At 32.4% G+C, this 12,873-nt stretch overlaps 1 protein-coding gene across 1 annotated transcript; it reads right to left on the bottom strand.

Annotated features, from left to right (window-relative positions):
- Nucleotides 1-7,797: 7,797 nt before the first annotated feature.
- LAC14 (laccase 14) lies at nucleotides 7,798-11,340 on the bottom strand. The gene is made up of 6 exons (XM_048081883.2): nucleotides 11,266-11,340; nucleotides 11,030-11,181; nucleotides 10,711-10,955; nucleotides 10,410-10,538; nucleotides 8,816-9,766; nucleotides 7,798-8,039 (listed from the first exon to the last, which is right to left on the bottom strand). Exons 1-6 carry the CDS (start codon nucleotides 11,338-11,340, stop codon nucleotides 7,903-7,905), a joined length of 1,689 nt encoding a protein of 562 aa, XP_047937840.1. The 3' UTR covers nucleotides 7,798-7,902.
- Between the last annotated feature and the right edge of the window lie 1,533 nt (nucleotides 11,341-12,873).

Raw genomic sequence — 12,873 nt, 5'->3', positions numbered from 1 at the left:
TTGAGATTAATTGGTTTGGACGTTTGCTCGAGATTAACTTCTTCCGAGACTGAACTGAACTGAGATTGAATGTCATGACTCGTGATACGATGCAATCTCTCTGCATTAAGTACCAAGTTTTATCGATCCAACTGGACAACATTCGTAACACTCAATCTTATCTAGTCCATCAAATCAAACACTATTAGATGATTGAAATTTACATACGTTATTTGATTAGATGGATGTGTCTCTGTATTCGTTCTCGAACCAGTGTCTCATAGGTTTAATCAATGCCGGATCGGCTATGAGTCTTGAACTTTTTATACTACAAAATAATTTGATTAATTTAATTTTAAATTTGAATTTAATCTCAAGCAATCATATATACCTCATTTTCGGATGCAATTATCAGCTGCAGGCCCATGATTCGGACACCATACATATATACACTTTATATTGAAAGAGACAAGGCCATTGTTTTCATTTTTATTGCTTCACTTGTTTGAATGTTGAATCATTGCAGCTTAAGGGGTAGTTTTGACTTTTCAGTTCTTATACTTCTATATTTTTGTGATAAATATATAGCCAACTTTTTTATTTATATTTTTACCTATTTGTAATAAAAAAATATATCATTGTACTATTTTATAGTTTTCACTTTTTGATCTAGACAACTTCTTTTCAAAATTTCCAACGAAACACTTATATGTATTAGACAAGAAAAATTGCATAAAAAAATAAAGACATGCAGGACATTGAATTTTTGGGTATTGGGACAGTTGAGAAAATTGTTAAAATTATACTTAATATAATCTCAAAAATTGTGATATTGACAAAAAAAATGACCAATCTTGTTATTTTTTGCGATGATATGTCAATTTAATCAGAACTAGATATTTTTAAATAATTAGATTCTGTCAAACTAGTCTAACAAGAAACCTACATGCATAAGTAAAATTTTCAATCTTGATTGAAGTTTCACATCTAATTAGTGAATCCGATTCTCTTGATATGTCCCAATCCATAAAATATTACCCATTGAAGTTGGAGGGATACTTTTATTCTGAAAATAATCTAAAGTTTATACTCATTCTGATCCTTTTCAAATTATTTTCATCAAATTGGATTTTCCATAAATATTACCCATTGAAGTTGCACGGATGCTTTTATTCCCAAAAAAATCTAAATTGAATTTCCAAGAATACACACTTTATGTTTGATAAGGAAAATTGCTGAGTGAATTTAGTAAAATAAAATGAAATTTAGTAGTATTATTACTATATTTTACTAATGTGTTGATTCCTTTTTTTGTCAATGGTTGAATCTTGAGATTCAAACGGCTAAACGTATATTCTTAATAAATGGTGGGGCCCGCGGGGTAGGAAAAAATAAGTGGTGGAGGTGGAGTCGACGTGGCGTACCCTTATCAATATCAACATAGAAAAATATCAAAATATGTGGCTGACCTGGATGGCTTTTCCATTTGTTTTTACTATGTTGGCTTGCTTAGTTGAAAATGTGACCGGGGCATGTTAGGGTTCCATCACCCCTTAAAATAACATCATACCATTATTCTTAGCCAATCATTTGTACACGTGGACGAATAATAAGCTGTTATGTGGCAAAAAATAAAAAAAAATCTGAAAAACTCGGTCAGCAATTTGTTGGTCTTTATCCAGCAATTTTTCTTGTCCAGCAATATCGGACACACTATACAGCAATCTATAGATTGTTGTGTGGCGTTTATAATATTGCTGTATAAGCGGTGTCACGGTGTCACTTTAAGAGGGGTCACAAACCAATGTATACATATTATAAAAAGATAACAATATATTTTTTTGGTGTTATATTTATGTTAGTTATTAAATTAAAAAAAATGCTAGAACATTAAAAAGTCTTGTCAAAATTCGTTCATGCCTCGTAATTTATAAACTATTCGAAAAAATCATGAAGTTTAGATTTTTTTTGCAGTCATTCTATGACGCATTCAGTTGATACCATTCAGTTGACAATCATAAAACAGCACTGTGGCCATCAAATTCTGGCATATCCGACGTATGATAGAGGATTTGATTTTGTAGTTCTGGCATTAGATAAATATTTTCTTCTTATTATTATAATAGAATTGTTAAGTATAATTAATTAATTACTATAAAAAAAATTCAAATGCTAGAGTATAAAATTGTTTTTTCTTGCAACAAAACAATAATCCACGACGGCTAATGCAAGTAGATAAAAATATGTAACTTTGTCTCCACTAAATAAAGGTAACTTTGTCTCCGAGTTTCCATTATATTTTTTTTTGGCTAAAAGCTAAACTAAGTGTAGATAAGGCTCACATGTTTATAACAAATAACAAATAAAAAATAAAGTGAGTGGATTTTGGCGTGAAGCCAAAATTAAATAACCAACATAATTGCATATGTAAGAAATTTGAAAAACTAATTAGATAAATAAATGTGGAAGATAAAGTGAAGGTCGATCGGTTACTAGCATGTCAGAAGATGATTGGTTGAAAATTGGATTTGTTGATATATGAAATAAAACCTGGCCTACCCAAGTCTTATTTATGATTATGCAACTTTTAGTTTAATCATATCATCTTTGTACATGTGTCCCCTCTCTTTTTAATTTATATAATATCTCATTCTAGTCTTAATAATGAATACTAAGAGTATTATGTAAAATTAGCAAAGTTAAAAAAAATATCCTCTATGTTCCATTAGAAATGAAACATTTTTTTTTTAGTCTGTCCTATTAAAAATGAAACGTTTTTTAAAATAAAAATATCTCTATTTCTACTTTTTCATCTCTTTTACTTTACTTTCTCATCATTAACTCACAAAATAACACTACATAAAAACCTGTGCTGATTTCCAAATGTTGCATATTTAATGGGACAAAGGGAGTAAATGATTAGAATATTAAATGATTAGTCGAGGGGGGATAAATAGGAGTACAATTTTGTGGTGTGATTTTGTGTAAATCCTCTCATAAAAGAGTACACTTGCAATATGGGAATTGTGAGGATTTCTCGAATATCAAACACAAGCGAAAGAATATGTATCATGGATTGAATAGAAGAGCTCATTTCATAGTAGAAACTAGTCTATTAAAATTTAGAAGAGAGAGCTAATTTGATTTTAAATTTCATACTAGTTGCCCTTAACTATTGATGTGAAACGTGAAAGTCCGTAACAAAATGTTAGTATTATTTTCTTTCAAATATCTTACCACCGTACAACATATTTGGTAGGGGTGATAACTCATCTAGAGATGTAAATCCATAAATAAAAATGTCTTTGTTCATAGATTTACATCCCTAGATGAGTTATCACCCATATCAAACATACGACTTTCTTAATAACTAAAGGGCTAATAATTTTATTTTTGAATTGCGATTGTAGTTGATGACTCATTAATTACTTATACACATTTCTCTTTTGTTTGGAGAAAAAAAAAATTCACTCTTTGAGTGTCCCAAATGGTGGGATGATTTTTTAATATGCTTTTTTTGAAATTTTTGAATTTCAAGTTTAGTTTAGGCCCCACTTCGTCGATCTAGTTTTAGCCAATAATATATATCAAAAGTGGTTAACTTATTATTACCTAAATTCATTGATAACAAATGGATAAAGATGACAAGTTGGCAACTAACTTTAATTCTATATTCGAGTCTTAGAAGATAAGTAAACTATATTATCATGCAAATGGTGTTGTAAATTTCATTTTGAATAACTGAGAAGATTATAATTTAATAATCTTCTCTTTATAAGAATGAAAAATTAGAGTACATATCACAATCTCTTATGTTTTAATTTGGAGAAATATAGACAAAGCATAATACTATATGTTATGATGTAATAATGGATGGCCTATCTCTTGGTATTAAGTACATATTGATATATGGGGACTACAATAGTAAAAGAAATTTTTAAAAAATCAATATATGGGGACTACAATAGTAAAAGAAATTTTTAAAAAATGCATAGGTTGTAACGTTTTTACTAATTAATGGGTCGATAAATAACAGGTAACATTTTTAGACTTTCAGTGTTCAATAAATGAAAGATTTAAAAGAGTGATGATACTTATATGAATCCTAATGAAAGCTATATCAACGGTCAGTTAAGCTAGTAGCTTTCGAGATGTTGAATGTGGTGAATGGTGATTACAACTTGACTTGTTGAAAATTATAGAAGAATACTTAACCGATTTTATACACAGTCATAACTAAGAGATTGTTGATTAGAATTGCTGAAAGGTTATTAAGATACGTCGTAAATATTTTCATATACTAATTCAGAACAAACTTGAAATCACAACTTGACATAAAATTAGCCTTATTATTGTAGTATTTTATTTCAAAATGAACAATTTCCTTTCTCCATATTCAAGTTTGACATAATGCATTCAATAAATAAGTCAATGATATATGAATAATAAAATATAAATAAATAAGATTCCGACCCTTCCGCACAAGAAAATGGTACCTTGGTGTCATTAATTAATAGGATGAAAATGTCAAAATCGAGAGTGTGTATTTAATATAAATAAAAAGGTTTTTTACAAAAATAGTCGCATCATCCGTAAATAATTGATAATTGAATATACGTGAAGATACCAAGTTGCAGAATATTCTAACTAGATGCAAATAAGATACATCGATAATTGTGATTTAGGAATCTATTTTTTAATGATTATGAAGAAATCCAGCATATGTGGGACTCTGCCATGTCTTCGTCTTGCCAACCAATTTATTTTATTAATGCTACTTCGATTTAATTAAATAATCACATACTATTTCGTATGTCCCACCAAGATGTAATTATTCTTCTAGCATTGTTCAAAATTATATCCAAACACTTAGAAACTGGATTATATATTCCCAATTTTTAGTTTTTAATTTTGGGATAATATTTTTATTTCGTTGTAATTTTGTGTGTTTTTGCACAATAATTCATGCAAATTAAATACGACAAAAATATTTTATTAGCTTGGTAGAGATTAGGGTTAGTGATAGTTTGTGTTTCTGGATTTAAATGCTTAGTAAATGTTCAAAAATTATTTTTCTCATTTTCAAAATCTTCATTTTAGTGAAATCACCAAGGGATGTGATCAAATGAAAACTCTAAATATTGTACAAACTCAAAACTATAATTTGGATCACTGAAAAATGTCAACAGATCACAAAAAGCATCAACAGAAAAATGTCAATAGAATTTCAACGGTAGTCAATGATTGATGTTGTGTTGATATTGTATTGATACTGTGTTGTCATTAAAATCTTGAAATTTTACACTGTGTTGATATTGTATTGAAATTGTGTTGAAGCTGTGTTGAGGAGTTTTGAATTTGTACAATATATAAGTTTGCATTTTATCACCACCCAATCACCCAATATAACAGATTTTGTGTCCCAACTTTCAACATCTTCTAAAATATGTTCCAAAGGTTAATTAGGTTTTTGTGTCCCAACAATTCTCAACCTAGAAAAAGTTTGATTTATATCTGGTTTGATATAATTCTACAAGTCATATCGTTTGATTCTTCGACGTATTATAGTTTAATTGAGGTGGATTTTATTTGACGTCGTTTCATTGGGAAAAAATTAAAAGTTCCAACTATAATCTCTTTCTCCTTTTCTCTATTTTGTCCAATTCTTCACCTTTCACTCTCTTCGGATCACATCAAATTCAAATTGAGGACAAAACAATTTTCTTTTTCTTTCTTTTTCTATCAAATGAAAAGTGAACAACATGAAATTATGAAAAATTAGGTGGGAAAATGAAATGTTACCTCATTTAGGGGTGATCCTACTTAAAGTTTTATAAAATTTTAATCTCTTAAAGATAAATCAAATATAAAGTTAAAGATCAAATAAATGCTAAATTTCAACTTTGGGGAGGCATTTGGATAATTCAAATGTTCTCATTTTTTTAACTTCCAAATCCAACCAATTGGCTAATTCACTATAAGATGACTTCTATAGTGAAAAATGCCCAACTAATGCATATATAATTGTATTTAGCTACCTATAAATAATGTAATCAAATACGCAATCACATTCATATTAGAAAAAATATAACACACTATATTTTTAATTAAGCACGTAAAATATGGTATATCACTTAGCTTTTATCAAAGGTTAAGCATTAATCATAAAAAAAATGAAAGTCACAATTTTGTGGCTACTCGTCCACATTGAATATTTAATTAATTAATTTTCAATCAAAGTAAATATATTAGTGACGATATGAATTATGTGACAGCAAAAAAAAAAAAAGATATATTTTTTGGTAATACCGTGGGCCAATACCACTGGACTTTGTGGCTTGTGTTAGCCTCATGGCTTTGGAATCTTAGTAGAATTACTAATTTAATTACTTATAAGGTCGACAATTTTTAGGTCTTATAATATTTGTTTTTAAACATAGTTGGAGGAACACAAAACATAAGCAATAGATATTGCCAAAACTAGGAATTTTATATAGTATAATTAAGATTAATTATTCGCTATAATGTTCTGTTAGTCCTTGATACTTTCTTCAAATTGTTTGGAAGTCAAAAATAGTTTTGGAATAAGTTCATTTTATCACTTTATGTCTATTTTGTTTGTGGTGAGCGAGTATTTGAATTATTTAAATTGAATATTAGTCCCTATAGGATGGAATCGATAAAAATAATTCATATATAAAAAGAGTTCTATTTTGACATTTTAGTACATCTCATATATATTATTCTTGATATATTAACTTATTTAATTTTTTATACATAACCCATCAAATCATCATTTTCTTCGCCAAAATACTTTAATCATTGTTAACCAGATTTATCCTTCAGGCCTATTTTTTATGGAAAACCTACTTGTAGCAACAAATTGTAATAGTAATATATAAATGCCAAAATTAAATATGAATAATATATACAAAAATATTTAAATTTTCTTGGGACCATGGGCCGGGCCTCCGGGTCTGAACATGGCTCTAGTAACTATGACGACTGAGCACATCTTAATTGGTTCGGAAGTTCGGATCACCATGACTACGAAGGTAAATAATAGCCATTAACAAGTTTCTTTAAAAAAGAACTTGTACAATACTCGTTAACCGTTTAAAATTTTTGTTGTAAGTGCCAAAAATTTGATGTTGTGACATTAACAAAAGAAATATTGGAATACTGATTATTTTTCAAGAAATTAAAGATCTTGACTATAGAGCCCAATTATCTCAGTATCCATTACAAGAAGTTAAAGATCTTGACTATAGAGCCCAACAATCTCAGTATCCAAGCCCAAAACATTAATTTAAAAACTTTAAAATGAGAAAGATGAATAGTACTAGGTACGGTTTTGATCTATAAAGACCATATTTAAATACAGAAACGCAGAACAAAGTCATACGTAAGACATTTTTAGGTCATAGTTAGTTTAATTTTAGGTCATGCTAACAAAGCATAACCTAAAATGATCTTAGCATGACATAAACTCAAATCTTATAATATGACCTAAAACTATTTAATTATGTCCTTCCGTATTTTTGGTTAATTATTGACCATTAAATCATCTAATCCAAGAACTAAGATTTGGATTGCATTTCTGGATTTAAACACATGCTTATTTTGATCATCTCCCGTACTAGTACTAGGTAACTATAAATGCAAATTACTAAGTACAAAAATAATTTTTGTGTAAATGTACAATTACACCATTAATTGCTCATAGTGAGGTGGAATTATTAATGAAAATACTTAACCGAGAACCTTTGTAATTATATTGGTAACTTGTCTTTATTTTGTTGTCTGAAAATGGTTGTTTCTTACCGAGCAGATAACTGCAATTATAATTTCTTCCACTCCAAACAAAAAATAGAATAAATCACAATTCGATGTTGCAACACTCAGAAGTTCATATTAGGATAATCAAACCGTGCACGAGGGCAAATCATGAGGTGGAGGAAGCAATTTGGTCTCAGAATCTGCACCATCTTTCACCACTATGACTGCACTCATCCCCCACATTTGATGCCTCTCCAAATGGCAATGCATCAACCACACTCCTGCACCATCATAACCATCATAGTTACATGTCACATCTTCTTCTATTCTCAAACATTCAAGAAAGATAATAAATGGGATAATAGCGATTTAAATCACGAAGTTTTATCAAATTCTGGCGTAAACCCATAAGGTTAAAAACGAAATTAAACGATGTCTTATGATGATGTTGAAAAAACTGAGTAGTTTCGTTGAAAAAGAAAAAAAACACTTATTCAATGAAACAATGTCGTTTTATTCAAGCATTACCAAAAGACGTCGTTTTTTCGGAATGTGATCAGTGCAAAAAAAAGAAGTAAACTTTGTGATTTAATCTCATGTTAATTGTTGAAAGAACCATGAAATTTAATCAAATTTTGGTCTGTCTTACAATATTAAAACAGGAAGAAGTCACGAAGTATTAATTTGTTGGTAACTATCTCACGACAAAAAATCTTTCGCATACGTGTAATATATTGATCATATTTTTCAACTAAATGACGCCATGAATAAATGACATCGGTCAACACGCTAGTGGTGCGTCTATGCATGATTTCTCGCTTGCCATATCAGATACAATTTCAGAAGAAAAAAAAATCTCCTTTGAATAATTGCAGACAAATCAATATTTCATTGTCTTATCGACTAATATTTGATGTTACGGGACCAACTAGATATTGACCAAATTTCATGAATTTTTGGCTATTTACTCTGTACTAGTAGTATTTCATTTTCAAACTTGAATTTTGCCGAATATCGTAATTTAAATGACTATTATCCTTTATAAAATGAAACTAACCTGGATTGTCCGCTCTAAACCGGATGGCCACCCACCCGTTATTCGGTATCCCGACCGTCGTCACCTGTGGAGGATCAACGAGATTGTACCCCAACGGCCCGTCTCGTGAATCGAAGTTCCCGAACCCCCACCCGACCACGTAGAATCCATAGCCATGGAGATGCATCGGATGATTGTCGCTCGCCAGCACATTCGTCCCCTGAAAAACCATCTCCACGCCAGCATTGTACTCCAACACCACCGCCCTCGTCCCGAACTCCGGCACCAGAAGCTCCCCGGGCAGATCCCTCCCCGTGTAGTCGAACCCCTTCGGCGGCTCCCTCGGGAAATCCGCCGTGTAAACGCCCTTAATCCCCTTGTAATACGCTTGCAGAATGTCGACCGAAGCTGGAGGGACGAAGCTCACGTTGTTCAGGCTCGCGGCGAATCTCCGGCCGAAGGGGCCGGCGCCGCTGCTGTTGAGGAGGTTGACGGAGGCGGCGACGACGAGGTGCGTGTCGATTTGGGTGGGGACGTTTTGGGGGGAGGGGCTTCTTAGTCTTCTTGTGAATTGGGTGGCGGCGGCGGTGGCGTTGGGGGGAGGGAGGGGTGGGGGGCCTTGTGGTATTCTCCGATGTGGGATGAGTTTGTAATTATTATTTTTATTTTGGTAGTGGAGGATAGCGGTGGTGGTGGTGTTGTCGAAGCCGGCGCCGAAGGCGCTGGAGTAGGCGGCGGCGGAGAGGTAGTAGGAGGAGGAGGGGGGTTGGTCCGCGGTTAGCAAGAGGTCCATCGATTGGCCCGGGGAGATCATGATGTGGTTGGTTTCGAACGGTTTCGTGTAGAAACCGTCGGTTCCGACCACGGTGAGTTTGTGGTGGGATATGGAGAAAAAGAGGCTTTCGTCCATTACGGCGTTTACGAGGCGGACGAGGTATGTTTTCCCGTGTTTCACTTCTATGTTGAATGTTTCTGTAAAAAAGGAATATGATAAGTTAAAATTACTGAATCCGTTGTTTGACTGAACTGTGATAAAGCTATACATTTTACGTTGAGAGACAGGACGGACATGTAAAATCAATATTCATATCAAATTCAACTTGCAAAAGTTTAATAAATATGAAAAAGAAAATGTTAAACATTCTCCATATTAATCCTAGAGCATATAAAAACAAAGAGAAAGAATGAAAAAACAAATTAGCCATACAAATTTCAATTTGTCAAATTTAGGTTTGAATCATAAATTTTTAAAAATATAATTAAATATGAAAATACTAAATACTCCTACAAAAATTTTAATTTTGTTGAGGCTATGGGACCCACACCTTAACGAAAAGGAACATAATTGTGAAGTTAGGAAAAAGTTAGCATCATGAAGTCAAATCGAAATAAATAAAAGAAATATATACCATCATCAGCGCTTGATTGTTCTTTGATTGTTCAAGATTAACTTGTTCTCGGATTGTCTAAGATTTAATTGGACGATATTAATTTTGTCACACAGGCTCACAACCAAGGCCAACTTTACTAATGAGACTATAAATCGGACACTGATTGAACAATCATAAAACTTAATCTTATCTAATCCATTAAACCGAACACCACCTAAGATTACCTTGTCGTGAGCAAGGGTAGAAATCACCCGGTTGGCCATTGATAGTATAAGCATCAGATAGCATTGGTTCCCCTCCCGTCTTGATTGCATTTCCTTCTATATCCATCACGTTCGTTTTCCACCATTCGCCTATCCTTTCAAACAAGTTTTTTAATTAACTAGCAGAAATTACACTATAGTGCACAAAATATATAAATATATGCTACAATAAACAAATCCAACCACACAAATGAGACTTCTTTCTATAATACCACATCACCACATCCTGCTTTTGATACCATGTTGAATTACGATAACATACCTAGAACGAGCGGAACCTCGGCATAAGGCTTAGGAAAAGGATAGCCAACCCCTTGCTTGGGATAAACAATGATGATCCCATGTAATGTAGCCCTTGCCCACCCACTATGTGCATGCCACCATATGGTGCCTTCTTCACTTGTCAATTGGATATTGTAAGTGAAGCTCTTCCCCGGCCTAATCGGGCACTGGTTCACGTACTCGGCCCCGTCAGACCACGGGTTCCTCGGCTGCCTCACTCCGTGCCTGCCCCAATTATCCAACTTAAAAAATTATATAAATCAATAAATTAACAAACCTTATGGTAAAAGATTGCATACCAGTGAAGGGTTAAGTTATATTCCACTTGGTTGTGAAATTGGACAATTAATTTGTCGCCTCGGTTCGCTCTAAGAGTTGGCCCCGGGAACTTTCCGTTCACCGTCAGAATTTGCTTTGTGCTGCAAAGTCTAGTGTATGAAGTTGACTTTACCTACATTGTAAAATTATCGAATTATTCAGTGATATATGTAGAGGGGCGGACGTAGAAATAAATACGAAGAAAAAAAAGGTGTACCACAAAAGTGTGGTGATGAGTTTTGCCACAACTCAGTGGAACAAGTATTGCTAGAGAAATTATGGCAGCCAACATGTCTGAAAATCTTGTACAATTTGTGAATCCCATGTTTTGAACTGAATGTGGAAAGAAATAATTTCATTGTTTAAATAATAGAGTATGTGAGTGAGTTGAGTTGGTCATTAATTATTTGCCACCGATATATTGATTCATGCTGTCCTGTTGTGAAATTTGTATTTGGTGATAATTGGAAGGTGATTTAATGTAGTTATATTCCTTCTTTTTATGAATATTAATGATGATTACATATTTACATATGACAAAAGAAAATACGTCCAAACTCCAAAGCTAGTGTATTGAAGTATGATAATCCTAAAATAAATTTGTGTGTATCTTTTTATATCTTGAGGAATACATTTCATTTCAAGACCGTAGTATCTTTTTATCAATTTGATTTAGATATTGTAAAATTTCTATTTGGAGGAGATTGTTTAGCTTTTAGAATCATTGAGAAATAAATTAACGTTTTTGTTATTTTGGTGAAATAAATAGTATAGCTTGTACCATAATTTTTTTCTGCATTCACCCATAGTATCTATGGACTAACCAAAATGTAATGATAGAATTGGTTATATATTGCATAGCAATTGGAAATAAAAATATTTTAATCCGTGCAACATAAAATTTAATGGCGAATTCAGGTAGGATTGGAAGATAGCTGACCTTTCGCGGGCACGAGAGTCAAAAAGCTTCATTAGATTTGGCTTTTAGAAGCTGTCGCTAAGCCCACAATGCGACAACTCCATCCCAACCCTTCGAGATTTGGTTCACCTCCGTTTTTTTGTCTACGCATCTCCCAACCTTCCAACGTCGGTGAAGACCTTTTGCATTGTATATATTCCCATGATTTGCAATCAACCTATTTTCTCATTTTCTGCTAATATTGTTTTATTTTTTTCACTAAACTTATTATTGTAGATATTTTGACGACTAATAAATGGGCTTTTATTTTTACTATAAAAAGAAAATTAGCTCCCAAAATTGAAACAAACACTACTTTGCATAACTGATTTTAACAGCCAATGGAAATTCACAGTAATCGAAATGCTTCTTCGATCTCAAATGCCATTAGATCTCTCGAAGATTCATTGCGATTACGGTAGCTCCTTCGATTCTCCATTTCCCAGTGTGTAATTGTATAAGTTATTCATTTATTGAGTTTGGGGAATGAAAGAGCATTTAATTCAACCTGATTTTGCTGATTTAGATCTGTTTATGATTTATCTAATTTCCTCAATCGATGCGATGCTTTGTTGAAGTTTAAACCGTCAGTATTTGGATCCTTTGTGAGATGATTTGATTTGTAAAATGCATAAATCGATTTTCAGTTGGTAGATATTCGACAGTGGTTGTAGCCTTGTAGAAGTGGACTTTTGATGTTAATATAAGGTTAAATTGGGAGGTGATGGTGTCGATTTTACGAGTAATTTGAACTGATAATTGTGTTGTTAAGAAGTTTGAAATGATTATGCATATGCTCTAGCACAGCCCAATGATTTTGATAGTATCTTTGAGCTGATGTTGAGTGTTGCTTATGGAAAGTGGTTC

This window comes from Salvia hispanica, chromosome 1 (assembly GCF_029641045.1).
Source record: "Salvia hispanica isolate PSC_SH4W2 chromosome 1, Shi_PSC_v1, whole genome shotgun sequence".
Taxonomy (NCBI): domain Eukaryota; kingdom Viridiplantae; phylum Streptophyta; class Magnoliopsida; order Lamiales; family Lamiaceae; genus Salvia; species Salvia hispanica.
This window is presented reverse-complemented; position numbering and strand designations above follow the sequence as displayed.

Coding starts and splice junctions, on each gene's coding strand:
- LAC14 (XM_048081883.2), bottom strand. CDS start 11,340: ATGTTGGCTGCCATAATTTCTCTAGCAATACTTGTTCCACTGAGTTGT. Junction 10,956..11,029: donor TATAACTTAACCCTTCACTG/GTATGCAATCTT, acceptor TAATTGGGGCAG/GCACGGAGTGAGGCAGCCGA. Junction 10,539..10,710: donor CGAGGTTCCGCTCGTTCTAG/GTATGTTATCGT, acceptor TTGAAAGGATAG/GCGAATGGTGGAAAACGAAC.